Consider the following 27,722-nt stretch of genomic DNA (forward strand, 5'->3'; position numbering starts at 1 on the left):
TTGTTTTCTGTGTGTCTCTATAAGGGCATTTCTGCAGTATATTTAACATCCCTGGCTCCCAGGAATCAAATGCCAGTAGCACACCCTCTTGGGGTGGGAGTAGGGCCTGGCATTTCGGTCCCCAGCTGAGAACTGCTGTGTGTGGTTAAAAATAATATAATAAAAAAATTTAAAGAAAAAATTATAACCACAAATTTTAACCAATTCAGACTATCTCCCAAATTGGTGGGTATTTCAGGTTTCATTGTAATGACACAAGTAGCTTAACTTGTATAGAACAATAAGATAGCCTCTTGAATGCCTCTCAGTAACTATAATGCCTGTATAACATTTTACAATTAAAATGCTATTTTACAGTTACTTCCTGAGAAGTAGCTAAAGTTTCCACATAAAGGTGAATTAAAGGGTCCAAGATAATTCAGTCCATAAGCTATGGGACCAGGATCCAACCAGGCCTTCTAGGTCAAGCTTTGTGTTATGGGAAGGAAGCTTCACAGATTGGACAAGACCCTCTGGCCCTAAACGGGACTGGGAAGATGAAGGGAGAGTTGAGTTGGGGAAGGAGAGGAGTGTGGGACAGTGACAGTGTTGTTCCTCAGGGCTCCCAGGAGGATTTGTCCTGGCAGCAGTGGAAGCAGTTCATCTGGAGGAAACAAAATCACTTCTTTGATTGTTACCCATTTCCTAAAACTACAAAATAGAAATTTAAATTCAGCAAATCTGTTTTAAACAGTTTATTGAATTTTATGCAGACCTAACAAAATGCTTGACACATAGTATTTAAATGAATAAGTGAGAGGAAGTTCAGAGAGAAGGGAAAGAATGCACAGAGGTAAGAAGTGAAAGTGTGTGACCTTGTTTGGGAACTCCAGCATTTCAGTATGGCTGGATCAGGATTAGACAGCAGAAGCTATAAGAGATGAAATTGGATGCAGGCTCAGGGCTGCCTCCCTGCAGAACTCCACAGGACACCATTCCCATCGAAGACAGTGATTGGGACATCCTAGCCTTGGCCGTGTCCAGCCTACTCTGCTGTATCACAGAGAGCACTGTGGGTTTTACCAAGAGGTTTGTATTTTCTCCCTTCAGCCAGGGGTCCTCAGAGTGCCCTGTTATTCCAGTACACAGCAACATTAGTTGTGGAAGTCATTCACACTCACTTTCTTGTATTCTTTTGTAGTCTTCATGGGCTTCTTTTTTTTTTTTTTTTTGAGTGGGAGAGAAAGGAGAAAGTGTAGAATGCTAACTAACATTCCAGGAATTATCTTTACTATGCAGACATTTTTGCATATGCTTTGGCCCACAATTAGATAATTGCCCAGGAGTTCAGCATCATGTAAACTTTGTGTTTCATATGTGTCATGACATAAAAAAGATTGTGGACATTTTCTGTAGTCAGTAGGAAACATTGAAGGTTTTATTTATTTTTAAAAGGGGAATAACAAAATGAGATTTCTGTCTTAGATTACTCTGTTGGTAAATGAAGAATAGACCAAAAGGGGATCAGGGACACCAGTTAGGAAGGTGCTGCAGTAATTTGGGCAAGAAATTATGAAGCCTTGGGTATTGAAAGTTTTAGAAAGGAGATGAGTGGGAGAAGTACTCCAGAGATATAGAAGGTAGAAATCAAAAGTAACTAGTGAATGTGGAGATGAAACAGAACAACAGAGGGACTTTAGGTTTCTGGTTGAAATGACTCAGTGGGTGAACATGCCATTAATCACGAAACAGTGGGTGAAGGTGGGAAGGACATTCTGACTTTGAGGTGCCTGGGATTCATCAAAGCAGGCTTTTCGGGTTGGGGACAATAGTTTGAAACTCAGGAGGAAGGTCTGATTTTATATTTGAGTGATTCGACTCAAGAGAGGGGAGGGGCACCATCCTATATAATAAAAGCCTAATATGCTAAGTGTCTGGTCGTCCATCTGGTCGGCCATTCAACCAATCACAGCGTAATATGCTAATGATATGCTAAGGCTGCTCAACTGCTCTGACCACCAGGGGGCAGTCGACTGGTTGACCAGTCACTATGACGTGCTCTGGCCACCAGGGGCAGACACTCCGGGTGGTAGGTTAGCTTGCTGCTGGGGTCTGGCTGATTGGGACTGAGCAAGACAGGTCGGACATGCCATGGAGCCCTTCCGTGGTTTCTCCTCATCTGGCCAACCTCCTGCGTCCTTCCCCAGCCTCAGTTGTGCACTGGTGGGGTCCCTAGGCCTGGCCTGCGCCCTCTCGCAATCCAGGACCCCTTGGGGGATGTTGGAGAGCTGGTTTCAGCCTGATCCCGGAGGCCAGGCTGAGGGACCCCACTGGTGCACAAATTTCATGCACCGGGCCTCTAATAGTAGATAAAATTGACCAGTGAAATTCTGTAAAGTGTGAATAAAGGACCAAGAATAGAATTCTGGGATACTAACATCTAAGAATCACATAGAGGAAGACAAGTGAAGACTTTGGAAATATGAGATTGTCTTTAAAACAAAATGCTAGGAAGCTAAGTATAGAAAACAAGTGCCCACAGACTTTGGCTGTTGAGGGGTCTTTGATAATCCTTTACCATGATCAGTTCAATGGAGCCATGCCATAGGGTGAGAATGAGAAAACCTTACCATATTTGGTTAAGGCATCAAGGAGGGAGGAAGGAGCAGAGACAAAAAGTCCCAAGTCCCTACATTTAAGCAGAAAAATAGTTGTGTTAATATACTGTAACTGTGGGCTGTAACAAGGGTAAGACTGTCCACCAATAATGACTAATACTGGCATGCTAACACTCCACCCTTTTGTGTCACACTCAAAAAAGGGCATATCAACATGAGGGAGTGTATGTAGTTATGGGTATATCTCTTCTAACTTACCTTTTAAAGGGAGAGAAGATAGGTGAGTGGTATGGTAAAGGATGCAGCAGAGAGAAAGTTTCCATTTGTGATGCAGGTTGGGAGAGCTTTCAGCGTGTTTTTATGCTGAAAGGAAGGAGTAATAGAGAGGGAAAGCTTTCCAAACATGCAGGGGGTTTAATCGAAACTACAAAGTCAGGTAGAGGAAACCCGGAGATAGAAGCAGTAGTCCTTGAGGTCATGAATTAGCCATGATGAAAGCAGCGTGCCATGTACAGAGGGAATGATCTCACGGTGAATAAAAAGAGAAGCTCTTTAAAAAAAATGTTACTCAAATTATTTAAAGGTAATGCAAATTATTTCAAGGGGGAGAATCACATTTAAATATGTCAAGGGATCTAATGTTTTTATAGTTGAAAATAATTGTATTATGAGTAGAGTGGGTTTGAGGGCAGATAAATTGTGTTTTGGGAGTCCTTCCCAACACATCATGTCCTACATTCACTGTGGTATCAAATGGTACTTTATGCTGGCACACTCCAATGTAAAAGCACATTTTGACAGACACTAGATTAGTAATGATTAATGGATGTTGTCTTGTAGACCTGAAACCTGTTATCTTTTATTTAATCAAAATCCAAAAGTGTTTTTTCACATGTCACATGTCAATGTCATAGTCTCAGTGACTTTTCATTATTCTTTTTCTATTCTGATATTTGCTTAAAATGTAATATTAATTGTCATAGAGTGTTTTCACATAGTACACATCTTTTAATATTGGTGACTTTTGTTTGGAACAATGCCAGAAATTGCTGAGCGTTATTTAAATTACAAATCATCTGGAAAAAGTAAATTATGTATCCTCTGATACAGGGATATACTTAACTTTTAATGCCTCTGTGCTAACTGCTTAAAAATTATGCTGAATTAACTTTTAATACTGTGGTTAAAACAAATTTTTAATTCATTTTACAAATATTTAAGGTCCTACAGTTGCAGCTCAGGTAGCTCATAAGTTCTTTCAAACATTTAAGAAACAGATAAATCTATATTATTTCAACTCTTTTATAACATAAAGAAAAATAAAAGTTTCACTGTTTTTAATGAAGCCAGTTTAACACTATAGCACATAAAAAGAAAACTGTAGACTGTGTGGTCATCCCTCAGTATCCTCTGGGGATTGGTTCCAGCCCCCAGCCCACCCCTCCATACCAAAATCCTCAGATGCTCAAGTCTCTTATATAAAACTAGTGGCCCGGTGCATGAAATTCGTGCACATTAAAAGGGAATTAATTAGAGGAAATATTTTAATATTGCTATTTGCCCTTCTTCTATAATAGAAGTGTCAGAGATGAAAGAAAATTAGTAAAATGTATATGAAAATCTCCCTCCTGTCAGAGTCTGGGCGTGCCACGGGACCTAGAGTCAAGTCCCCACCCACCACCTGCACGCGCTTCAAAAACACAGGAGACCCAGACCCGGCAGGCCCCACCCCCATCAAGCCCATCCAGGTGGGGGGGCGCAGCCTCAGGTTCCCTGGCCTAGTGCCAGGGCAGGGGGCGCGGCCTGAGGTCCCCCATCAAGCCCTGTTGGGCAGGGGGTGTGGCCTGAGGTCCCCTAGCCCGGCTGGGGTGGGTGACACAGCCTGATGTCTCCCGGCCTGGTGCCAGGGCAGGGGGCGTGGCCTGAGGTTCCTCACTCTGTCCAGGCACCATGCAGCCTCAGGTCCCTGCTGTCTGGTCATGACATTACGGTGTCCGGGCTACTTTGCATATACCTCTATTATATAGGTAGATGACATAGTATTTGCATGTAACCTAAACACACCCTCTTATATATTTTAAATTATCTCTAGGTTACTTTTCCCCTTGGAGAGTATTATGCTAAGTGAAATAAGCCAGTCAGAGAAAGACCTGTCTGTCTTTTCACCTAATTTGCCCCTCACCCTTTAAAGCTGAACCTTCCTGATACAAGTCCTCTTTCATTTTGTGGTGAGGCCCCTGTCTTGTGTTAGGCTCTAGTGCAGGGGTGGGCAAACTTTTTGACTCGAGGGCCACAATGGGTTCTTAAACTGGACCGGAGGGCCGGAACAAAAGCATGGATGGAGTGTTTGTGTGAACTAATATAAATTCAAAGTAAACATCATTACATAAAAGGGTACGGTCTTTTTTTTTTTTATAGTTTTATTCATTTCAAACGGGCCGGATCCGGCCCGCGGGCCGTAGTTTGCCCACGGCTGCTAGTGGCAGCCTGTGCTTCTCTCTATCAAAGCTATTGAAACATGCCACTGTATTTACCAGTCCCCACTGGACTCTGAAAACTTTGAAAGTGGGAACTCTTTTCTCTCTATCATCAGTGTTTGATGTATAGTAGATGTTTAGTAAATATTGAATCTATGAAAATTTGTATTTTTCAACAGATTTCCAAAATACATCTTTGCATTATAAAAAAAATTAGTCGACTTGAGCTGAGTGTACTTTGAACATTTTGAAATGTAATTAAGTCTTAAGTAGGTATGGTTTCTTCTGTTTTGGCTAATTCAGTTCAATGTTGATCTTTTTAGTATGTGAAAATAGTGTTATAAAATACATGATACTGTTGTTCTCTTTTTCATTCTTGATAATATTTGTTTCTCTCTTTTATGTAGCTCATTCAACTGATTCTGAATCATCTTACACTACCAGACCTGTGCAGATTAGCGCAGACTTGCAAACTGCTGAACCAGCATTGCTACGATCCTCTCCAGTACATCCACCTCAATCTGCAGCCTTACTGGGCAAAACTCAATGACACCTCCCTGGAGTTTCTGCAGGCTCGCTGCACTCTCGTCCAGTGGCTTAACTTATCTTGGACTGGCAATAGGGGCTTCATCTCTGTTGCAGGATTCAGCAGGTTAGTGCCAAGTTGTTGAGATTATTTCACCAGCAGGCTGTACTTATTATGTAGTAGTTTCCACAATTAAGTTTGAAATCATATACTTTACAGAAATAAAAAAGAAATACATTTTGTCCATCATCCTGTTCAGAATGCTTCTGCTTATAAAAGCGAATGAGTTTCACCTTTTCAGCTACACTTCATGATAATAGGAAGGGAAACTATGCCCTTTACCTCATATTTTTAAAATCCCAAATAACTTTAACAGAGCTCCTTTTTTTTCTTTCTCATATTTCCAGCACAGATGATTAACACATTTAAAAAACTATTTCTAAATCAAAATCCACCTCTCTAATGTGATTTGTCAGAAATGGAAAACAATTTATTATAGAACATTTTTAATTAAATCTTAATTACATGTGCAATACATCACCCAAATTTAGAAGCACATTTAAACTAATTATGTTGAAAATGCAATTGCATGCTAACGAGGCGACCACACTTGCAGACCTGCCCAGGTGTTTCTGCTCCTTTCTATTTAAGCATTTAGTTTCTTTGCTATTAAATGTCACCTGTTAAACATGGTAAAGCTTGCATAAGTGCATATTCATTTAGTAATGCCATGGTAATTTTTCTTATGGTACAAATAGGTGTTTTTCTCTTAACCGTGATGATGGTTATTCTCAGAGTGTGCTACAATCTAATCCCATCATTTCATTAAGCTAAATAATGAACAAGTAGAAACTTTGGGAAAACTACCTATTATTTTTTATTAATGAATACTCTCCTACCCTGTTTTTCGAAGTTAAAAATGAACTTCAGTTCTCCCGACACACATCCCTAGTGGCCACATTCTTGAACAGTGGTTTATGAATTAGAAATTTATATATTGAGCCTTATTTCCCCTTGACTTACATTATAAAAATAAGCATGAAGTTCCATAAAATAAAATATTTGATACCATTATATTCACATACAATAATAATGTTTTAAATACTAAAAGTGTGTTCAAAATGCTAATATTGATAGTTTATGCAATGAAGTGAAAAATTTACACAAGCATTTAATAGCTTATTAACACATGTTGAAACCATGGATGTACTGACTGCCTGTCTTTTCTGCCATAAATAGAGCCAGGGAAAGGGGTTCTTTGATAAAATATTATGGTATTGTGGGTGAGAGATTCTAAAGACTTTATAACATGCTATGTCTACCAAATTCTTTTTCATTAGGAGGAAATATCTATAGTAGAAAAATAAAGCATTTTTTTAGCAATGTGGTTTCGGTGAATTTTTTTAAGTTGCTAGACAATGACAAGTATTTAGTGGAACATTCTTTAGTCCTTTCTACTCACCCTTGCCCAAACACACACTTCATTCACAAATTTTCCTCTCTGTTAATAGAATCAAGAAGAACTGAAGCTAATGATGATTATGGGTATTTAGAGCATACACTATGGATTATAAACCAACAAACTGAGAGCAGATAGAACAGTTGGTGTCAGTAAGCATTATTTTGCATTATAAGGACCTTCCTGGTATTTTAAATAGACATTAAAGGAAACATTGGTAGTGAATGGCTAAACTCCAGCTTCTTTGGCAAAATGTTGCCTATAAAAATGTTATGAGTAAAAGGTAAAGGTAATATTAAATCAGTTTTTAAAAACTCTCTGTAACTCATTCTGATGCATGAGCAGAAACATAAATTGTGAGAAGAAAACTTAGGAATGCTATTTTTAAAATTTTAGACTCATAATGACTAAAGATCTTCTTTTACAAGGTTAAAGCTCCAGTCTACTTTCTCACCAGCAATTTCTGTTTCATTTTCAATCCAGCCATGTTAGTTGCTGTGGGGCTGTTTGAATAATCACAAAAGTACACATACATAAATTTAAGTTTTCCATATTTTACTGTAGTTTTCAGCCAGTAAAACCATAAATCTTGATGGCATTCCTTTAAGCATAGTCATTGTTCCCATAAGAAAAAAAATGTTTAAATAACAGGGAGGGGATCTTTTTGGGGGTGCGGAAGATGCTGGAGTTTTGCCTCCTGATTGCTGTTGGCCCCCATGACTTGACTGCTGAATTGATAGTCATTATGGCTTGTAGGCAGCATTCCCAGAATAAACAATAAATATTCATGGCTTGATTATTAATGAGTAACCTATGAATAAGTATGGCCTATTTGTGCTCATTACTGTGGAGAAGACTTATTTATAACACTTTAAAGACAAAAGTACATTTTTAGACTAGAGACCAGTGATGATGAGCTGCTATTTTAGCAAGTCTTTGGGAAAAGTTTGATACAGTTTATTTTTGTTGCCTAAAAACCTAATCCTCAAAAGTTGGAACTGTTTAACTGGATTTTAAAGAATTTTTTAGGAATTCATATTATTCAAAATAGCAGGGAAATAGGTTAAATTGGAATAACAAGAATTTAAAACTTTTAATCAGTTATTAAAATCCTGTACTAGCTACAGATTTATGATTTGCAATTTCAAGTACTGCTTATGCATATTATTATTCATAAAAATCACATATATTATAATTCTACTTTTCTTTTATAATACAGTTCCCTAAAGTCTTGGCTATTCCTTAATCATATCATTCTGATGTTCAAAAGCCTAGGTACTGTTTTTCTTCAAATAGTTACCCAAACTGATCACCTTGATCTCCACCTCAGTTAGGCAGAGATTTTTACCCTAACCCTCCACTTGTTTCCCTCAGAAACATTCTTGAACACTTTCTAGATTCAAGAACTTTATTAGATGTTTGACACAGAGCTACAGTTTTATGGGATAAAGAACTTACTGCCTATTTACGTATTATTCAATTGCTTGCCTGTACTTCAAACAGTTGTCTGTTTTTGATTGTCAATATCTAGAGATTAGAGATTACTTATTGACTTTCTTCTACTATTACCAGATAATACCATACACAGTTAGGCAGGAAGTCTTGTTTTTAATGGCTTTATTTTGAACCAGATGTAATAAATAATGTTCCAAGTTATTTGAGATTAAAAATGATCTTAAATGTGCTATTTTATAAAACTCCATAAGGGTCAGCTAACAAAGCATAAGATTAGGAATCAGGGGTGATGGATATTTGTAGCTAATTCTCCCCTTACCTTTCGATATCAGGAGGATTGTGGGGATTAGTGCCTTTTATTTTGTGATGAGTAAACTCAGATTAAATCATTCATTCATGTGATGTTAATTATTTTAGGATGCAAGTTACAATTTAGTAAATTACTTCTTAGGTGTTTGCATTACTCTGGACAAATTAATTCACCTCATAAGGATAAGCAATTTATTTCTCTCTCCAGAGACTCCTTTTCTTATAGCAGGAGACCTAGTTTGGGACTGTTTATCTGAACCTAGGTCTTCTCATAGTACCTTCAAATCAAGAAATACTTTATGAGAATTCATAACCTGGAATGAATAGACTGTAGGAATTAAGGAAGCTGTAGTTCTCTGTTTAGGTGACCAATATCACAATTGAGATGAATAAATAGAGGATCAAGGCAAAAACATTATGTAATTATCCATTAAAATAAGATGTACATGAGCAGCATTAAGGAAGGAAATGGGTTATATTCAGCTAATTAATTGGGTCTGCTGCTACTTCTGCCTTCTCGGAATGGACATGTTATGAAAAAGTAGGTAATGTAGATCTTGTAAATTTAGGAAGAGTGACTGGGGATGTTGACCAAATAATCTGCTCAGAGTAAAAATATGCACTAAAGGAAAAGAGAGACATAAAGGCAGTATAGGCGTGGCTATTATTGTGCTTTCAAATCCTGTCATTCATTACATCAGTTTGGCAAGTTTTCTAGTCTCTTTATTGTTGGCTTTCTGGTGATTGGCTTGATGTCACTGTAAATTCTTTAGAGGGAAAAGTTCAATAATGAGAGCAAGGAGAAAAGGGATGTTAAAGTATCCCAAATCCAATATGAAAAAGAGTTGTAGGACAAAGTGCTTTGTTCTCTAAATAATGAAGACCTTTAAGAGATAAGATGCTTAAACATTTTATTTATTTATTTATTTTATTTTTTTTAAAAAATATATTTTATTGATTTTTTACAGAGAGGAAGGGAGAGAGATAGAGAGTTAGAAACATCGATGAGAGAGGAACATCGATCAGCTGCCTCCTGCACATCTCCTACTGGGGTTGTGCTCACAACCCAGGTACATGCCCTTGACCGGAATCGAACCTGGGACCTTTCAGTCCGCAGGCCGACGCTCTAGCCACTGAGCCAAACCGGTTTCGGCAGATGCTTAAACATTTTAATTTTAAGAGAGTTAATATACTCATTTAACTTCTGTGACCTGCAGTTAATTTCAGAAGTATCAAATCAAAATAGGATATCGTTAGTTCTCTGAAACTTTATGTCCATTTATGTCTAGATTGCTAGTTTATAAATAACTGGAGGCCCAGTGCATGAAATTCATGCACTGGAGGGGGGGTCCCTCAGCCCGGCCTGCCCCCTCTCACAGTCCGGGAGTCCTCAGGGGTGGGAGGCGACGCCCCCATCACACCTCTGCTGCTGCACTGCCGGCAGCACAAGCCTCGGCCAGCCCTGGTTACCTGAGTCTCGGGCCGGCCCTGGGTCCTCGGGCAGCTCCGGGCAGCTGGGCAGCCGCCATCCAAGGCTTGCCTGTACCTCGGGCCGGCCCTGGGTGGCTGGGGGATTGAGGGGACTGAGGTTCTCCGGAGGCAGGCGCATAAGGCAGGCCCGGCCTTGTCGCATGCCTGCTGCCCCGGCGGGGCGGAGGGGACTGGGTGCCGCCATCTTTGAGGGTGTGGCAGTAATTATCTACTGCTTAGAGTTGATATAATTCCAAATACTTGCAGTCCCCTCAATCCCCATATTCCCTCCTTTGGCTGTGGGCGCCGCCATCTTTGTGATGGCCTGAGGGTCAATTAGCATATTCCCTCTTTATTAGATAGGATGAAGAACTACCCAAAACTAAGTATAACTCAAAAAAAGGTAAAAATGCTAATTTTGTCATATTCCTTGGGAGTAATTTGACCCTATTGAGGGAAAAATACCCTGAATTCGTAGAACTTTGTCTATCCAAGCATAGGGGGAACTTAAATTCTTCAAGTGAATTTTCATAATTGGAAGATTCATTTAACAGTTCTGATCAAATAAATTTGAAGCAACTGTTTTTATTGTTTGATTATGAGGTGTCCAAGATTTAACTTTTATTTTAGTGTTTGTGGGGTGCTTTGACCTTTCCAAACTGCTTTCACATATTATTTGATGCTCAAAACCATGAGATAGTGTGGTGAGTGCTATTCATAATTCTAGTCTGCCTTTTCCAGGCGAGGAAATGCTGGGTAAGTGCATTTTCCAAGGTTACATGCTAGGAAGTAGGGGAACGGGACAAAAAATCCAACTTTTGATTTAGAAGTCCAGTGTTATTTCCTTTACTTACTTAAGTGATTGATTTAGTCAGCTTTATTTTGTATGTGTTTTAATCATTAAATCATTTAGGAAAGAGATTGGCATAAATAAATGAATAGTATGTAACTAATGTGACACTGACTAGGCAAGAGGATGTCGAGAGATCTGGATAGGGCTGATTGGTGCACTGTTTAAGGACTCAATTTGCTTAGCTGATAGTTTCATGGATTCAAATACTCCTAGACTCACATTTACTTTTAGGTTATTTTCAGATGATGATTATGGTCAGGACTGTTTTCCCCTATCTGTAATGTAACTAAGATAAAGATTGTTATTTTTATTCTGAGAAGGAACTTTGGGTCCTCCAGGTTGAATTGTTTCTGTGTATTTTATGTGAAGCTGCAATTGAATATCTTGTAATAATTTCAGTGTAAGTCCAACTGCTAAATAGTAACAGTTACAAGGAACATATCACAGCAGTACAGTTAAGCCAACCCAGTAAGAGTAGGCTAGTCTGATTTGTTTTGAGGTCATTTAATTAAAACTGTCACTGTACGTACTACATGCAAAATAAGTTATCCAGTGTTGAATGGGTGCTGTGTGGGGGGAAATATCTTCTAAGAGTTTAGAGTTTTGTTATGTTTTGTTTTTTGGCTCTACTAACCTAGATGCTAATTTCATGTACGATGGAGAAACACATACTCTGCTTTCTTAATTTTTCTCTTAGCATTAGTTGAAGTTTTTTGTGATATGAGTCCATTTTATCTTCTCAGGTTGCTTTATTTTAGCCTAACCATGCCTATTTTAGTATGTAGTAAGTGAGGATTTGAGTGAAACAAGTTTTACATTTTTCCTCATGGAAATCCATTCTTCTGAAGGTGTCTGCTTAGAGTTGATATAATTCCAAATACTTGCAGAAATACTTTTAGTTTTATAAAATTCACAGAGAACATTATTTTTACAGGTTTCTGAAGGTTTGTGGATCCGAATTGGTGCGCCTTGAATTATCTTGCAGCCACTTCTTAAATGAAACTTGCTTGGAGATTATTTCTGAGATGTGTCCACATCTACAGGAGTTAAATCTCTCATCCTGTGATAAGCTACCACCTCAGGCTTTCAACCATATTGCCAAATTATGTGGCCTTAAACGACTTGTTCTCTATCGAACAAAAGTAGAGGTAAGAATAACTCATTTACATCTTTGCTAGTGTCACAGGCAACTGAATATTTAGTTAATCATAATAATGTGATTTCTGGTTTTTAAATAGATTAAGTTTATGATGCCACCTGGCTATTCAAAAATCATTAAACTGATTCAGTCATTTCAAAATATTTAGCATCTTTTGTGTTAATTTTTTAGTTATAAGAAAATGTTCTTCTCTGTGCTCTTAAAATTTTTGTAATGCTCTTGTATGCATGCATATAAGCATAACCAATGGACATAAGACACTGGGGGATAGGGGAGGCTAGGGGACTGTCTAGGGCGGGGGGAAAAAATGGACACATATGTAATACCCTTTGTAATACTTTAAGCAATAAAAAAAAAAAAAGAATTAAAAGGCCTATCCAATATTTCTAAAATAAAACCATTTTGGTATATTCTCAAAAAAAAAAAAAAAAAAGACCTCTGCTACTTTTAAAAATTTTATCTTTATTGTTGAAAATATTATATATATATCCCCCTTTTTTCCCATTGACCCCTTCCACCCCACACCTCCCCAAGCCTTCACCATACTACTGTCTGTGTCCATGTGTTATGCATATCCTATATAATAAAAGCCTAATGTGCAAAAAAAAAAAAAAATTTTGTAATGCTGTTCATGTTTCCAGGTAAAGAAACAAGCAGTGGGCTGAGGTGAGCTGAAATGCTGGCAGGGAATGAGTTAGAGAAAGGAGGGGGAGCATGGTATGCAGGAGGACATTTGCTTGGAGCAGGAGGAAACAAAGTGGAATTTTTCCAGGACCAGACTTAGAGTTAAAATTCCTGATGCCATAGCTCATGAGTCTCATTAAAGAAAAATGGAATTATGTCATATATATTGATCTGGCTTTTTCCAAATACTATATCTGTGACATCTTTCCAGGCCATTTCATTACCAGCTGACTGTTTTCATTAACTGTGTGGTATATGTTATGCAATCTTCTATTCAACTGTTCCCCAAATGATCAACATTTAGGTTTTCCCAGTCATTTGTTTTTACAAACTATCACAAAATTTTATGTGTACAAGCTATTACTGCTGTGGGATAGAGTCCTGTAAGAGGTATTGCCAGGGTGTCCCTGCAGTCGACACCCTCTAATTGTTCTATGCTTGTGCCCTCTACTCCAGTCTTGCTGGCCTTCTTTCTATACCTTGACGTTCTGATCTGGTGCCAACTCATGGCTTTTCCTCTTCTGCCTGTCTGTAATATTGTTCAAGCTTATTACATGGCTGCCCTCTTCTTAGCTTGATGTTCAACTTAAATTGTTCTTTTCAGAGTTGGCTTCTTAGACATTGATAAAAGGTAGGCTCCTCCCCCACTCCCCCATCTAGGTTGTCTCTTTTGTGTCGCCCAGTTTTTTTTCTTTCCCGCACCTTTATTACTTTGAAATTATTTGTTTTCTTGCTATTTTCTGTCTCCTTACACTAAGAGGTGAGTTTCACGAAGGTAAGAGCTTTTATCTATTTTTCTAATGGCCATCTTTCTCGCATCTAGAATAGACTTGTAAAGATTGGCCATTCAGTAAATGTTTATTTACCTTGATCAAAGTATTCAGTCTCTTAATATTTCAGTTTTTCTAAAATGTAGATAATAAAAAATACAGATCTCATATCGTCATTGTGAGAATTACATTACATATAAAGTGCTTACAGAGTGCCTAGAACATAGGAAACTCAGTATTAGCTGCTAATAGCAGTAGTAGTAGTGATATATCATCATGGCAGTTTTGTAGTATGTTTTGCCATGTAGTAGGGGAAATCTCCTTTCTAGTTTTTTTGAATGCTGTTTTTTTCATAAATCCTTATATATTATTCTTCCAGATATATCTCTCATCAAGAATTTTATTAAAAGTACATTCATTATATTTCATTTTGCTCTTTAGTAAGGCTTTTTATCTGTTCGTGTAGGTCTTGTTTTACGTCCAAGAGCATATTATAGTTTTCTTCACCTAAATTTTATATCTTCCTGGTTAAATTTATTTCTTGCATTTCATAGTCTCAGAAACTTATTTCTCTTCTACTTAATTTTAACTTATTATTGTTAGTATAAAGGAAAATTAGTTTTTTGTGTATTTATCTTGTATCTGCTCACCTTACTAAATACTTATAATTGTTATAACTTTTTACTTATGTCTTTTGTATTTTCTAATCATGCAGTTATATAATCTGGAAATCAATATACTTCCATTTCCAATATTTAAAGTGTTACTACATTAGATAGAACTTCATAGATAATGTGGAATAATAGAGACATACAAGTATACCGGTCTTATTTCTAATATAATGGGATGTCTGCAATGTTTTATGTTTTTTATATTTATCCAAAAGGTACTTAGTATTTATTATGTGCCAGGCTACTAGGCACTGGGACTTCAATAGTGAACTAAACAGACAACTCCTCATGCAGCTTACTAATTTCATTTGTTGTTTGATGGTATTTGCGTATAAGTAGTCTTTATTGTTCTTGTTTAAGAATATTTTTTAAAATTATATATTGATTTCAGAGAGGAAGGGAGAGGGAGAGAGAGATAGAAACATCAATGATGAGAGAAAATCATCAATTGACTGCTTCCTACATCCCTCCCCCACTGGGGATCAAACCCACAACCCGGGCATGTGCCCCTGACCAGAATTGAACCTGGGACCCTTCAGTTCACAGGCCGACTCTCTATCCACTGAGCCAAACCAGCTAGGGCTTATTTAAGAATATTTTATAAGAAATGTATCTTTTAAATTTTTAAAGCTTCTGTTAATACACTTATCTTTTTTCTTCTTTTATTTATTAACTAGAGGCCCGATGCACAAAATTTGTGCTAGAGTAGGCCTTCTGAATCCCTCTTTTGCAGCCGCTGCCAGCTGCCTGGATCCCTCCCTCGCAGCCATGGCAACTGCAGCCCCAGCTTCGTTCCAGAAGGATGTCTGGTCTAATTAGCATATTATGCTTTTATTATTATAAATATAATTGTTTGTGTTGAATAATCCTTGCTTTCCTGGAGTAATCCCTACATATTTTTAATATAATACATAGCTAGGTTAATTTCCCAACATTTTGGAGCCAAACTATTTGGATATAGATTCTAGTTTTATCACTTACTAATCATGTTCCCTTTTGGATGTTACTTGATCCCCTGTACTTCAGCTTTCCCTAGTATAAAATGGAGATAATAATAGTATGCATCTCAAAGATTTGTTGTGAGGATTATTTAATACACATAAATTGTCTATAAAAGTGTCTGATTCATAGTGAATATTCTTTTTTTAAAAAAGAATAGTTGATTGATTTTTAGAGCGAGGGGAAGGGAGAAAAGAGAGACATCGATATGAGACTGAAACATTGATAGGCTGCCTCCTCACGCCTCTTACCGTGGATTGAGTCGACAATCCAGGTGTGTATCCTGACTGGGAATCGAACCAGCAGCCTTTTAGTGCATGGGATGATGCCCAACTGAGGCACACCAGCCAAGGCCATAGTAAATATTCTTTAAGGGTTTACACTTAAAAATACTTTCATCTGCTTCCTGAAATGAGATTGAACTGTGGTTTTCCTTTCCATGCTCTCTTATTAGATATGGGGCTAGGATTGTGACAGCATAGCAAAATGACTTGGGAAACGCCCATATTTTTATCTGATCTCTAATAACTTGAATAAATGGGAATTACCTGTTAGATAAAATTTACCTATAAAACCACCTGGTGTATAGCTCTTTTATTTTTTTTTTTATTTGGCAAATCAAATTAGATACCTTTTTCTAGGCATAGCTTTTTTTTCTAATCCATGGAAGCCTGAAAGTGTGTGAGTATAAGAGCTTCTTTGTAATGCAGCATTCCTGATTTGGGGTAAAATGTTTAGCTAGAGTTTAACCTGGTATGGTGGAAAGAAGACTGATTCTAGTAATGACCCTGCCAGTAACAAGCTTAATGATCTAGATTAAGTCACATTGTCTCTGACATTCCTAGATTCTTTATGTGTAAAATGAGAAAACTGTTGACCTTGGATGCCAGGGTAAAGATAATGTTAGTCCATGTTTTGATTGGTCTGTAAAATAATGTATTGTTGATGTCTAGGTGGTATGTTCTGAAGTGGTTAGGCATGGCCGGCATTGGCAAGTGTGATTACCTGATATGAGTGAACATGTAGTAGCAGGGTCCGAATTGCCTTATATGCTGGTAGGTAAGACCTGGCATGCTGATGTGGCTCCTTTGGTGAAACGGCACTGGGCGCAGGGGACTGGGCTTCTCTCTAGATAGATTTCACCAACATGGCTGCAGCTTTGACCACCGAGCCTCATGTGTAACCTTGTCAGGAACTGGGGATGTATCCCAGTGCTTTATTAAAATAAGAGAAACCTTAAAACAAGTCCCAGGTGTCATTGTCACCAACTTTAGGTCCAACATTTTATGGTGTGGCCTAGATCATTAAGAGTATTCTCCCCAGCCCAGCCAACGTGGCTCAGTGGTTGAGTGTCGACCCATGCACTTCATCTTGGCTTTCCAAGATTTATGTGCTTGGGTTATACTAAGTTAAAAATTTTTTGTCTATTAAAATAAAAACACCACACCTTGCCCTTTCACATAGGCTATTGAGAAGACCAAATTAGGTCAAACATGTAAAAAAACAAACCACTTTATACATTAAATTGATTTGTGTAAATGCAAAAATGATAGTATAGAATTTATTCAGTACATTTTTACACAATTATCCTCACCTCCACAAAGTATTCTTATAGATCTTCCTAAATAGGAATATATTTTCTGTCATGTGCTAAGAGAGATTTAGGCTTCATTATCTCTTTCACTCTTAGGATTTGTTTCTGGTAAAAGAAATGTTCATTCCTAAATTGTAAACTTCATAATGGGAGGGATCATGTTTGACTGTTTACTTCTTTACAGCTAGTACATAGAACAGAGTCTGTTATTCACGATAGTGTATAGTAGTAGATATTTAGCAAACGTGTTTTTTTCATTATTAGTTAAGTTATAAGATAAGTTTGTCTTTCTACAGAATAACCACATTTACTAAGCAGATGGGTGGGTGGATCAGCAACTTGAAAAACTTGTAAGAAAATATGTGAACTGTATTTGTTCAGAATTTTTAATCTTAAAAGGCAGTGAAATATAGTTCACTATAGTTTTGTTAATTTACTTCATGAGATCTTTTTCTTTAGATGTGTTTAAGATTACTGAAAAATCGCTTTTATCAGAGCAATAACAAATGTCTTAATATAATATCAAACAAAACAAAATGTCATCACTAGGTAAGTTATTTGCAGAATTAGTGGTATTCATTTATAGAATTTAGGTAGATGCAGAGCAGTAAATACATGCCTAGTAAAGAACAAGGTACTAGTACGTTAAAGAGAGATGTGTGGACTGTTTTTATAAGAAGCCCAATACATGTTAACAATATCACAGGTTTGTACTTGGTTTGAGAATGGTCCATGTTGGGAAAACATTTTAGAAGAAATGACCCTAGAGCTGAGATTTAGGCCTTGTTTACTGTGTGATCCCAGAATAACTAGTGAAATGGGTTGGTAAATAGGGTAGTTTCCTTTTTACTGAATTTGGGGATCTTTTAGGGTTGCATAGGCAACACTTTAGGCAAAAGATGTGAACTTAGAACAGAGAAGAAAAAAATTTTTGTACTTAGTTTCTTCTACTGTGACAAGGAAGTAATTATAGTAGCGTTAGATGTATAATGATTGGAAGGACTTTGTTTAAATTCCTTTGGTCCTTTACATCTGTATTCGCAAGATTCTTATGTATGATAAACATTGATTGCAAGTACTTCTCTAGTCATGCATGATGGTGTATTTTCATGAGAGGAGTGCTGTAAAAATTTAACTCATCAATTAAGACTTTTATGTACTTAAAAGGAAAAGCTTTTATTTTGAAATAATTGACTTAAAAAGTAAAAAAAATGTTTCATGCAAAAAGTTGCATAAAAAGTAGGTTCCCCTACTATGTTCATTTTTTTTTTTCCTGAACCATTTGGAAATAAGTAGAAGATATAATTGTCCTTTACCTTTATGGGGGCATATGTCTGCAACCTACGTACTCTTAAATACTGTGTTATGGGCTGAATTGTGTTACCCTAATATTCATATACTAGAGGCCTGTTGCACGAAAAGATTCATGCTATAGGCCTTCCCTTCCCCTGGCTGCCAGCACCGGTTTTCCTCCGGCACCCAGGACCCAGGCCTTCGCTCCGGCCGGAGCCACCTTCCATCTTCGCTGCTCCGGCCGGAGCTGCCTTCAGTCTTCACTGCTCCGGCCGGAGCCGCCTTCAAGCCTTTGTTGCTCCGGCCAGAGCCATCTTCAGGCTTCGCTCCGCTGCTTTGCACCTATGTATGCAAATTAACCACCATCTTTGTTAGCAGTTAATTTGCATATCTTGCTGATTAGCCAATGGGAGGTGTAGCGAAGGTACAGTCAATTACCATGTTTGCCTATTATTAGATAGGATTGAAGTTTTATCTCCTAATATCTCATAATGTATTGAAGATAGGGTCTTTAAAGAGGTAATTAAGGTTAAGTGAGGTCAATAGTGTAAGCTCTAATTCAATATGACTGGTGTCTTTATAAGAAGAGGAGATCAGAACACAGATACCATACAGGGAAGACCACGTAAAGACACTGGAAGATGGTCAGTTTCAAGGCAAGAAGTGAGGCCTTAGAAGAAGCTCACCCTACTGACACCTTGATCTCAGACTTCTAGCCTTCAGAATTATGAAAAAACCATGGTCCCGGTGCACGAAATTCGTGCACTGGGTGTGTGTCGGGGGGAGTGTCCCTCAGCCCAGCCTGCCCCCTCTCACATACTGGGAGCCCTCAGGCGTTGACCCCCATCACCCTCCAATCGCAGGATCGGCCCCTTGTCCAGGCCTTAAGCCTCTGGCCTAGGCGTACAGCCCGGGCAGCGGGGACCTGCAGTGGCAGCGGGGGGTGCCGCAATCGTGCGGGCTCCGCCTCTACCCCTGCAGGACACCTCTGGCTGAGGCATCCGGCCCGGGCAGCGGGGACCCACAGCTGCAGCGGCCCCGCGATCGTGGGCTTCGCTTTAGGCCCAGGCAAGGGACCCCTAGCTCCTGGGACTGCCAGCTTCTACCGTGCCCAGCTCCCATCGCTGGCTCCACCCCTACTTCCTGCTATCACTGGCCAGGGCGGAAAAGGCACCTGATTCTCCGATCATGGCTGCGGGGCAGGGCAAAGGCGGCCCCAGCGGCGCCTTTGCCCTGCCCCCCAGCTCTTAGCTCCCCCCTGGGTTTCCGATCACTGTCAGTGGCAGGGGGCTTCTTCCTGCTTTCCCTTTCGCCTCCCTGCATTGTGCCTACAAAAGCAAATTAACCACCATCTTGTTGGCAGTTAATTTGCATATAGCCCTGATTAGCCAATGAAAAGGGTAGCTCGTACGCCAGTTACCATTTTTCTCTTTTATTAGTGTTGATTAATGTTGCTTAAGCTACCTAGCCTATGGTACTCTGTTCTATCAGCCCTAACAAACTATTATAACTTGTAAAGGATGGCATAAGAGTAACTTTTTAACATACTGCCTAAAAAGTGCCTTTAAGCGAAGTCCTGTGCTTTTACTAAACCAGTAGGGATTAGTGTTAGACATTGGAGCCTGTTTAACTTTTCTTTGTTTGGAAAAAAACCTGGGGTGGGGGTGAGATGGGGCATGACAGGTAACTCAGTAAGATTGTTATTCTGTTGCTTAGCAGCAGACAAGAAAACCAAGAGTGTTTTTTTAAAAGTTGGAGTTATAAATGGAACACCTGCATCTAGTTTTGATTGCCTCACTTCAAGAATGATAGAGCATAAATTGAAAGAATCTGAAGAAGTGAAAAAACTGATTACAGGTATTGTGGGGGACTAGTATATGACAGTAATCCTTAAATGTGGTTTAGCAGCTGTTTACTGGCTGGGACAACAGTTTCAAGGACCCTGCTGCCTTCATCTTCATGAACCAGAAGACAACAAAAGTAGTTGATGTTTACTTCTGTTGGCTATCAACACTGCCCTTGTATTTTCTTCTTTCTGTGACAGTTTATTTGGCAGAATGCATATCTATAAATTAAGTAAGTAAAAATGCAAACCACCCTGCCTGTTGATGAAAAGCACCTGGGCTTTCCTCCGAAAGACATAAACTGTCATAAGTCCTGATTCTGAGTGGGGCAATCTGCGAGGCCCCTAAACAGGGAAGAATAAAGACTGAAAGGGGTTGGAGTTCAAATAAGTAAATGAAAACATATTTTTAAACAGAACAAGGAAAAATATTTTTTAAAATAAACATAAGAAATTATGGACTATAAATAGACTAAAACAGCAAGATTAGTAGTTGTGGAAAAGAATGATTAGAAATCTAGAAAATAAACGGTAGTCATTATAATAAAAAGTAAGTTGATAAATTCTAAATTAGATACAAAAAACTGTTAAGTTGGAAGAGAAGTCTGAGGAATGCACTTAAATTTATAAAAGCCTTGAATATCAGGCACTGCTGTAAGTAGTTTATAGCTTATTTTTTTATCTATTGCAGTCTGTCAGTTGCCCCCAAACATAGTGGTTTAAAAGAAAAACCCATGTTCACGATGGCACACAATTTCTGTAGGTCAGGAGTCTGGGAGTGTTTGCCTGGGCAGTTTTGGCTCAGGCTTCCCAATAGGGTTGCAGCCGTTTTTGCCAAGGCTGCAGTCATCTCAGGGCTTGGCTGCACCTGGAGGATCAGCTTCTAAACTCACATATGTGGCTGTTGGCAGAGTTCCTCTTAGAGCTGTTGGCCAGAGGCCTCTGTTTCTCTTTTCGTGGGCCTCCCTTCACCTGCCTGCGTGTTCTCATGGCATGACAGCTGGCTTTTCCTAAATGAGCAATGGGGGAGGGAGCCACAGCCCTCTTATAACTATTAGAGTTCTCCAGGAATACAAGAATGAGAGGGAGTGTATGTGTGTATCTTGATTGTAAGGAATTGGCTCATGTGGTTACGGAGGCTGGCCAGCCCCAAGTCCTACACAGTGAGTTGGGAAGCCAGAGACTCGTTGTCAGGGGAGACAGTGATGTAGCTCCAGTGTGAAGGCCTACAGACTGAGACCCACGAAGCTCTGATGTTTCAGTTTGAGTCTGAAATCAGGAGTAAGCCGATGTCCCGATTTAAAGGGAAAATTCTCTGTCACCTGGGGGAGTGTCAGCCTTTTGTTCTATTCAGATCTTTGACTGATTGGGTGAGGTCCACCAACATTAGAGAATACTCTGCTTTCCTTGGTATACTGATTAAACATTAATCTCACCCAAAAACACCCTCACAGAAACAGTCAGAATAGTGTTGGACCAAATATCTGGGAACCCTGTCGCCTAATCAGATCGATACGTAATATTAGCCATCATAGTAACCTAACATACTGTCACTTCTATGTTTTGTTTGCTAGAAGTATGTCACTAAGTCCATCCCACCCACAAAGGGGGAAGAATTACATTTCACCTCTGGGAGGAAGAAGTATAGAACAATTTGTGGACAAATTTTTAACACCACTTATAGGCACTGATACTTGGGAGACTCCAAAATTCATTTAATTAGAGTTCCAGAAGAAAAAAAATGGAAGAAATGATGGAGAAGCCATATTTGAAGAGAGAATTGTTAAGAATCTTGATTGTTTATGAAAAAAGATGTAAGTCTTCAAATAAATGTTCACTTGGGATACCAAACAGGATAAATTAAATAAATTTTTACCTAGACATGTGATGGAATTGCAGAATATAAATGAGAAAGGGACAAGAGCTATCAGAGAGAAAAGACATTACTTGCAGAGGAAGATAATTAGACTGACAGTAGACTTCTTATCAAAATAATGGAGGCTGATAGGTAATGGAGCAAAACTTTCAAAATGATGAAAGAAGATAACTGGAATCCATGTTACGCCTGGCTAAACTTCCCTTCAAGATTGAGGAGATATATAAAGGCTCAATATATTATTTAACTTTCTGTGATTCAGATTCCTTATCTATAAATAGAATAATGATGTGTACCTTATAGGTTATTTTCTGCCATGTAGACTGATATATCCCAAGTGCCGGAACAGTACTTAACACATAGTAGGCATTCAGTAAATATTTATTAAATGAACAGGGTGTTGTGAGGATTAATTTTGTATAAAGAATCTATAGCACCAATCAGAGAAAGACAAATATCACCTAATCTCACTTATTTGTGGAGTTTAATGAACAAAATGAATTGACTAGCAAAATAAGACCTGAGGCAGGGAGGCATACCTTGATGTAGGGGTGGGGGGATGAGGAGAGATAAACCAAATATATTTATATGCACTGCCCATGGACACCGACATTAGGGTGATGAAGCCCTGGGGACGGGGCTAGGGGCTGGGCAGAGGGGGGTAAAGGGGGGGAAATGGGAGATATCTGTAATACTGTCAACCATTTAAAGAATATTTTAAGAAAAAGAATTTACAGCAATGCTGACATGTTAATAACTACTCAGTATATGTTTGTTGTTAAGATTTTACCACTCATGGATGCTCACTAAAAGAACTATTAAAAATAGTTTTCAACAAGAACATTTCAGGAAGAGGGTGTCAGATATAATAAATGATAATGACACAGAAATTGATAAAGTGCCAGTAAATTAAATAATGATTGTGGGGGAAGAAAGAAAAACGAACCTTTCATATTTTTAAAAGGTAAACTAAAATATTTTAAGATGATCCTAAAATATGAAAGAGCAAAAGGCTCTTTAGTGTTTTACAGAATGAATAAAGGGTATTCTCCTTACTAGATTTATAGACTTCCTACATGTGGCTGTTGGCAGAGTTCCTCTTAGAGCTGTTGGCCAGAGGCCTCTGTTTCTCTCTTCGTGGGCCTCCCTTCTTCTGCCTGCGTGTATAATAATTAAGACTGAAGTGTTAGCGTCGGAAAAGGCAGGTAGACCAGTGAAACACAATGACCCAGAAGTAGACTCACACATACAAGGGAACTTGATATATGACAGAAAGCATCACGAATCAGTGAATAAGATAGACTCTTCAGTAAATTGAACTGGGACAAGAGGTTATTCCTAAGGAGAAAAGCATGAAATTTGGTACCTTACCATGTATAAAAATCAATTTCAGTTGGGTTAAAACCTAAGTGCAAAGAAGAAAAATTTTAAAGTTGTCATTCAAAAAATAATAATAGAAGAATATCCTTCTGTGGGCAAAGAGGGACTTTTTTGAAAAGACAACAGAATACACATGTAAAGATAGATGTGACTATTAAAATTTAAAATTTCATGTCCCAGAAGATTCTATAAACAAAGCAAAAAGACAAGTCTTAGATTTAGGGAATATATTTGTAATGCATGTAACTGACAAAGATTGGTATTCAACATAAAAAAAAGAATTCCTACAAGTCAAGAAGGAAGAAACAACCTAATGCAGCGGTTCTCAACCTGTGGGTCGCGACCCCTTGGCGGTCGAACGACCCTTTCACAGGGGTCGCCTAAGACCATCCTGCATATCAGATATTTACATTACAATTCATAACAGTAGCAACATTACAGTTATGAAGTAGCAACGAAAATAATTTTATGGTTGGGTCACATGAGGAACTGTATTTAAAGGGCCAGAAGGCTGAGAACCACTGACCTAATGGAAACATCAGTAAAGAATATGATTAAGGAATGGCGGGGGGGGGGAGGGGCGGGGGGCGAGTCAATTGGGGGAAAAGGAAACATACATAAAACTTTAAACGATAAAAAAATATGATTACGCAGTTCACAGAAGAGGAAATATAACTGGCGCATAAACATGAAAAGATTTTCAAACTCACTAGGAATTATACTAATGCAAATTATACCATTCCATACTCATCAGACAGATAATAGAAAAGAATGAGAAGACTATATGTTGGCAGAAATGTGGGGACCCCACACTCTTACACAGCTGGTGGAGTGTCAGTTAATACAATCACTTCGGAGTGCTAGTTTGGAAAATCTAATAACGTCGGCCATACATAAACCCCTGGAAATTCTTCCTCTAGTATGTGCTCTAGTGAAATACTCTTCTATAAATGCACAGGAAGCACTATAAGAATGTTTATTCTAACATTCTTTGTTATGGTAGAACTTGTAAGCAAACTAAATATTCCTTGAGTGAAAGTGTATGCTGTAGTATATATATATATATATAATTTAATATAAATATATAATAAATATATATATTTAATATATTTTTATTGATTTCAGCGAGGAAGGGAGATGGAGAGATAGAAACATCAATGATGAGAGAGAATCATTGATTGGCTGCCTTCTGCAGGCCCCCTACTGGGGATTGAGCCCACAGCCCAGGCATGTGCCCTTGATGGAATCAAACCTGGGACCCTTCAGTCCACAGGCCGATGCTCTATCCACTGAGTCAAACCAGCTAGGGCTATGCTGTAGTATATTTGCATAATGGAATAGTAGACAATTAAAAAGTCAGAACTAAAGCTGTAAGTTTCAACATGGACAAATCCCTCACAAACACTGTTAAGGAGGATGCAGAAGTACATGCATAATAAAATACCATTTGTATAAAAACCATGGAGAACAATATTATATGCTATTTATGGACACATACTGTGTAATAAAATATAATCTTCAGGCATGTTTTTAAACAATGAATCCTGATAAAGGTTACCTCTGAGGAAGTATACGAATGGATGGAGAGATACACAAATAGAGAAAGATAAGCCAAGAAGGCAAAATAGATGTTTGTTTTATGGACTCTATACTTGTCTGTATATTTGAAATTATTTGTAGTAAGTAATTTAAAAATACATTACCAAACAAATTCTATGATAAAGTGTGTGTGTGTTTGTGTTAATTTAAAATTTCTTACAAGAATATATGGAATCTTCTCTAAAAATTCTCTAATATATTCTGGATCTTGCTCATGGGAAAATCTTACAAAGCATCTTGTTGTAAGGATCTGATACTTTAATAAAAACAAACCATGTCATTTCCCCATCTATTAATAAGTTAAAATAGTTAAGTATTATGGAGAATCTGAAAATTAACTTACCTTCATATATCTCTTCTAATGCCAACATTCTGAGAGCTACATGGGATTGCTTTTTATGTTATAAGTTGTATTAAAACTTAAGCATGAAATCAATATAAACTTTTTTCTTAAATTTAAAGAAACACTCAATAGTGAACCAGTCTTAAGTCCAGTATCTCTCTAGGGCCGATTATAACTAGGATTATTTTATTTTTGCCTTATGTTTATCTGAAATATTTCATTACTTTATTTTCTTATTGAGAATCTTACCTGGGTTTGAACAGATGTTTTGTATTGTCATTGACATATTTGTCAACCTCTCCCTAACTAATATTGTTCAGATTCTGGACACTTGCAACAGATTAAACATAGGTTTTATAGTATCTTAACTTTCTTAGATATGTTTTAGTTCAAATATGTAGAAAGAAATTTTGCCACAAAGTTGGAGTAGCCTTTTTCTTCATTTAGAATATAAAAATTAGAAATTTGAATGTTCTGCATTTTTTTTTACAAGTTTTCATGGCAGACATGTCATCAAATGAAGTTATGACTTTAGAAATATTTTAGTTAGCAGGATTATGTCACAGCCTAGCATTTCTTTGGCTTTCTTGAGTGATGAGAGCGTTTCATTGCATTGCACAGGATAGATGGGCTGAAATGGCAGGAACATAACTAGAAAGTGCACGTTATATACGTTTCAGTCAGCATGTTGCTAGTGACAGGTGTTCAATGGTTGTTGGGATCCTTGTCAGCGGAGAGAATCCTTTGACATTAAAGTCACCAGCTCATTCCTGATTTCAGGCAACTCTATTGGCAGTTCCATCAGGCTGCTGCTGATCGGTGAATGTCAGAGCTGCCACTGTTCCTCAGAGTGTCACCCGCCCACTGTGGTTTTTTTTTTAATTATTGGTTTGTTTTTGGAGGGGGAGGTTGTTTAGCTTGTCTTGTTGTTCAGCCTTAACCAGATTTTCAAATTGCTTACGTTTGGGAAATAAAATGAGAGGTCATGGGGAATATAGGTATCTTTAGGGCATGCAAAACCACATGCAAAGTGACAACTTACTTGGAGACTGGTAATGATTACCTTGACTCCCAGCCAATCAATGGTGGGAGCACCTGGGGACTCATTAAATGGCATTTGTGGTGTCTGTAACCTGGATTTTGAGCTCTGTTTCAGGAGAAGTAGTGACAGCCTTTAATGTCTAATTGACCTCTTCTCTTTGTTTCACTTTCTTTCACTTTCTGTGTTTGCTTCTGATGTGGTCCCTGGGGCAGCAAACAGCCCTGCTCAGCATTTTGAACTTCTGCTCAGAGCTTCAACACCTCAGTTTGGGTAGTTGTGTAATGGTAAGTATTTGAAAATTCGTTATTCTCAGTTGCTCATTCTCTTTTTTTCCCTTCGGTGAATTTTTTCTTGACTCATCCCACCCCACCCCCACCCACAGCTTTTCTGATTTACAGTTGAACCCCACTTTCAAACATCTTTCTTAAAGTGGAGAGTATATCTTTGAAATGTTGACATTATTTAGCCATGAGAGCAAGAAGAGAAGTATAGTGTGGCAGAAAGAGTTTGGTTCTGCCTCAAGTGAGATGTAGACAAGTTATCTACTTCTCTGGTTTCTTTATAAAATAAGTGATCAATCATACTCAGATGTCAGTAGTTGAGTGAGTTTTTCACAAAGCTTAATTAATTTTTTAAGTTCTGAGATTATTTCTGGAAATGTTGATGATAGTAGATAGGTTTATTTTGTGTTTTGTTTGTTTGTTTTACTAGCCTTACTGGGTGAGATAAAAAGGTGGATATTCTGTGTTAGAACTCAGGTATTTTATTTTTATTATTATTATTATTATTATTATTATTTTATTGGTCCATGAAATCCAGAAGCCTAGGGACTGTATGACTAGATAGTCTCTACAGTCCTTCCAGATTTAAAATTAGTACTTTAGGCGTCATTGAAAGAGCTCATGGGATGAGTTAAGTCTTTTTCATCTAAATTACGTGACTTATAAATAATATTGACACTCAAGGGACTATAGAATTCTTCGTTATGTGTGTGTGTCATGCATGTATGCTCACATTTCCAGGAAATGCATCTCCCAGTATAGTTGTAAGCAGTCCATTCCTCTTCAAGGCAGATTTAGAGGATCCCCAACTATTTCAGTTTTGCACCCACTTATTAGGAAGATCAGAATAAGCAGGATGATTGCAAGATTCCAGAGAGGTTCCTAGACTTGGAATCAACAGGGACAGTCACTGACCAGAAAATAGATCCCATTGAACATCTTTTAGAGCTCAGCAGTGGCTTCAGAGATGCCTCAAGGTTTGGCAAGGTAGGCTGGAGAGGCCAATTAAAATGACATATTAGTCTCCATGTCCCTGTAGTTT

General features: G+C 38.1%; 1 protein-coding gene across 5 annotated transcripts in view; it reads left to right on the top strand.

Annotated features, from left to right (window-relative positions):
• Positions 1 to 27,722, top strand: part of FBXL4 (F-box and leucine rich repeat protein 4) — a 57,303-nt gene that overhangs the window by 23,060 nt on the left and 6,521 nt on the right. For all 5 annotated transcript variants that reach the window (XM_059700887.1, XM_059700886.1, XM_059700889.1 and 2 more), the window contains 3 exons: positions 5,482 to 5,726; positions 12,081 to 12,294; positions 26,612 to 26,683. In XM_059700887.1, the coding sequence (XP_059556870.1) occupies positions 5,482 to 5,726; positions 12,081 to 12,294; positions 26,612 to 26,683 (531 nt within the window). The remainder of the gene's footprint in view (positions 1 to 5,481; positions 5,727 to 12,080; positions 12,295 to 26,611; positions 26,684 to 27,722) is intronic.

The sequence above is a fragment of the Myotis daubentonii genome, chromosome 6, assembly GCF_963259705.1.
Source record: "Myotis daubentonii chromosome 6, mMyoDau2.1, whole genome shotgun sequence".
Lineage (NCBI taxonomy): Eukaryota > Metazoa > Chordata > Mammalia > Chiroptera > Vespertilionidae > Myotis > Myotis daubentonii.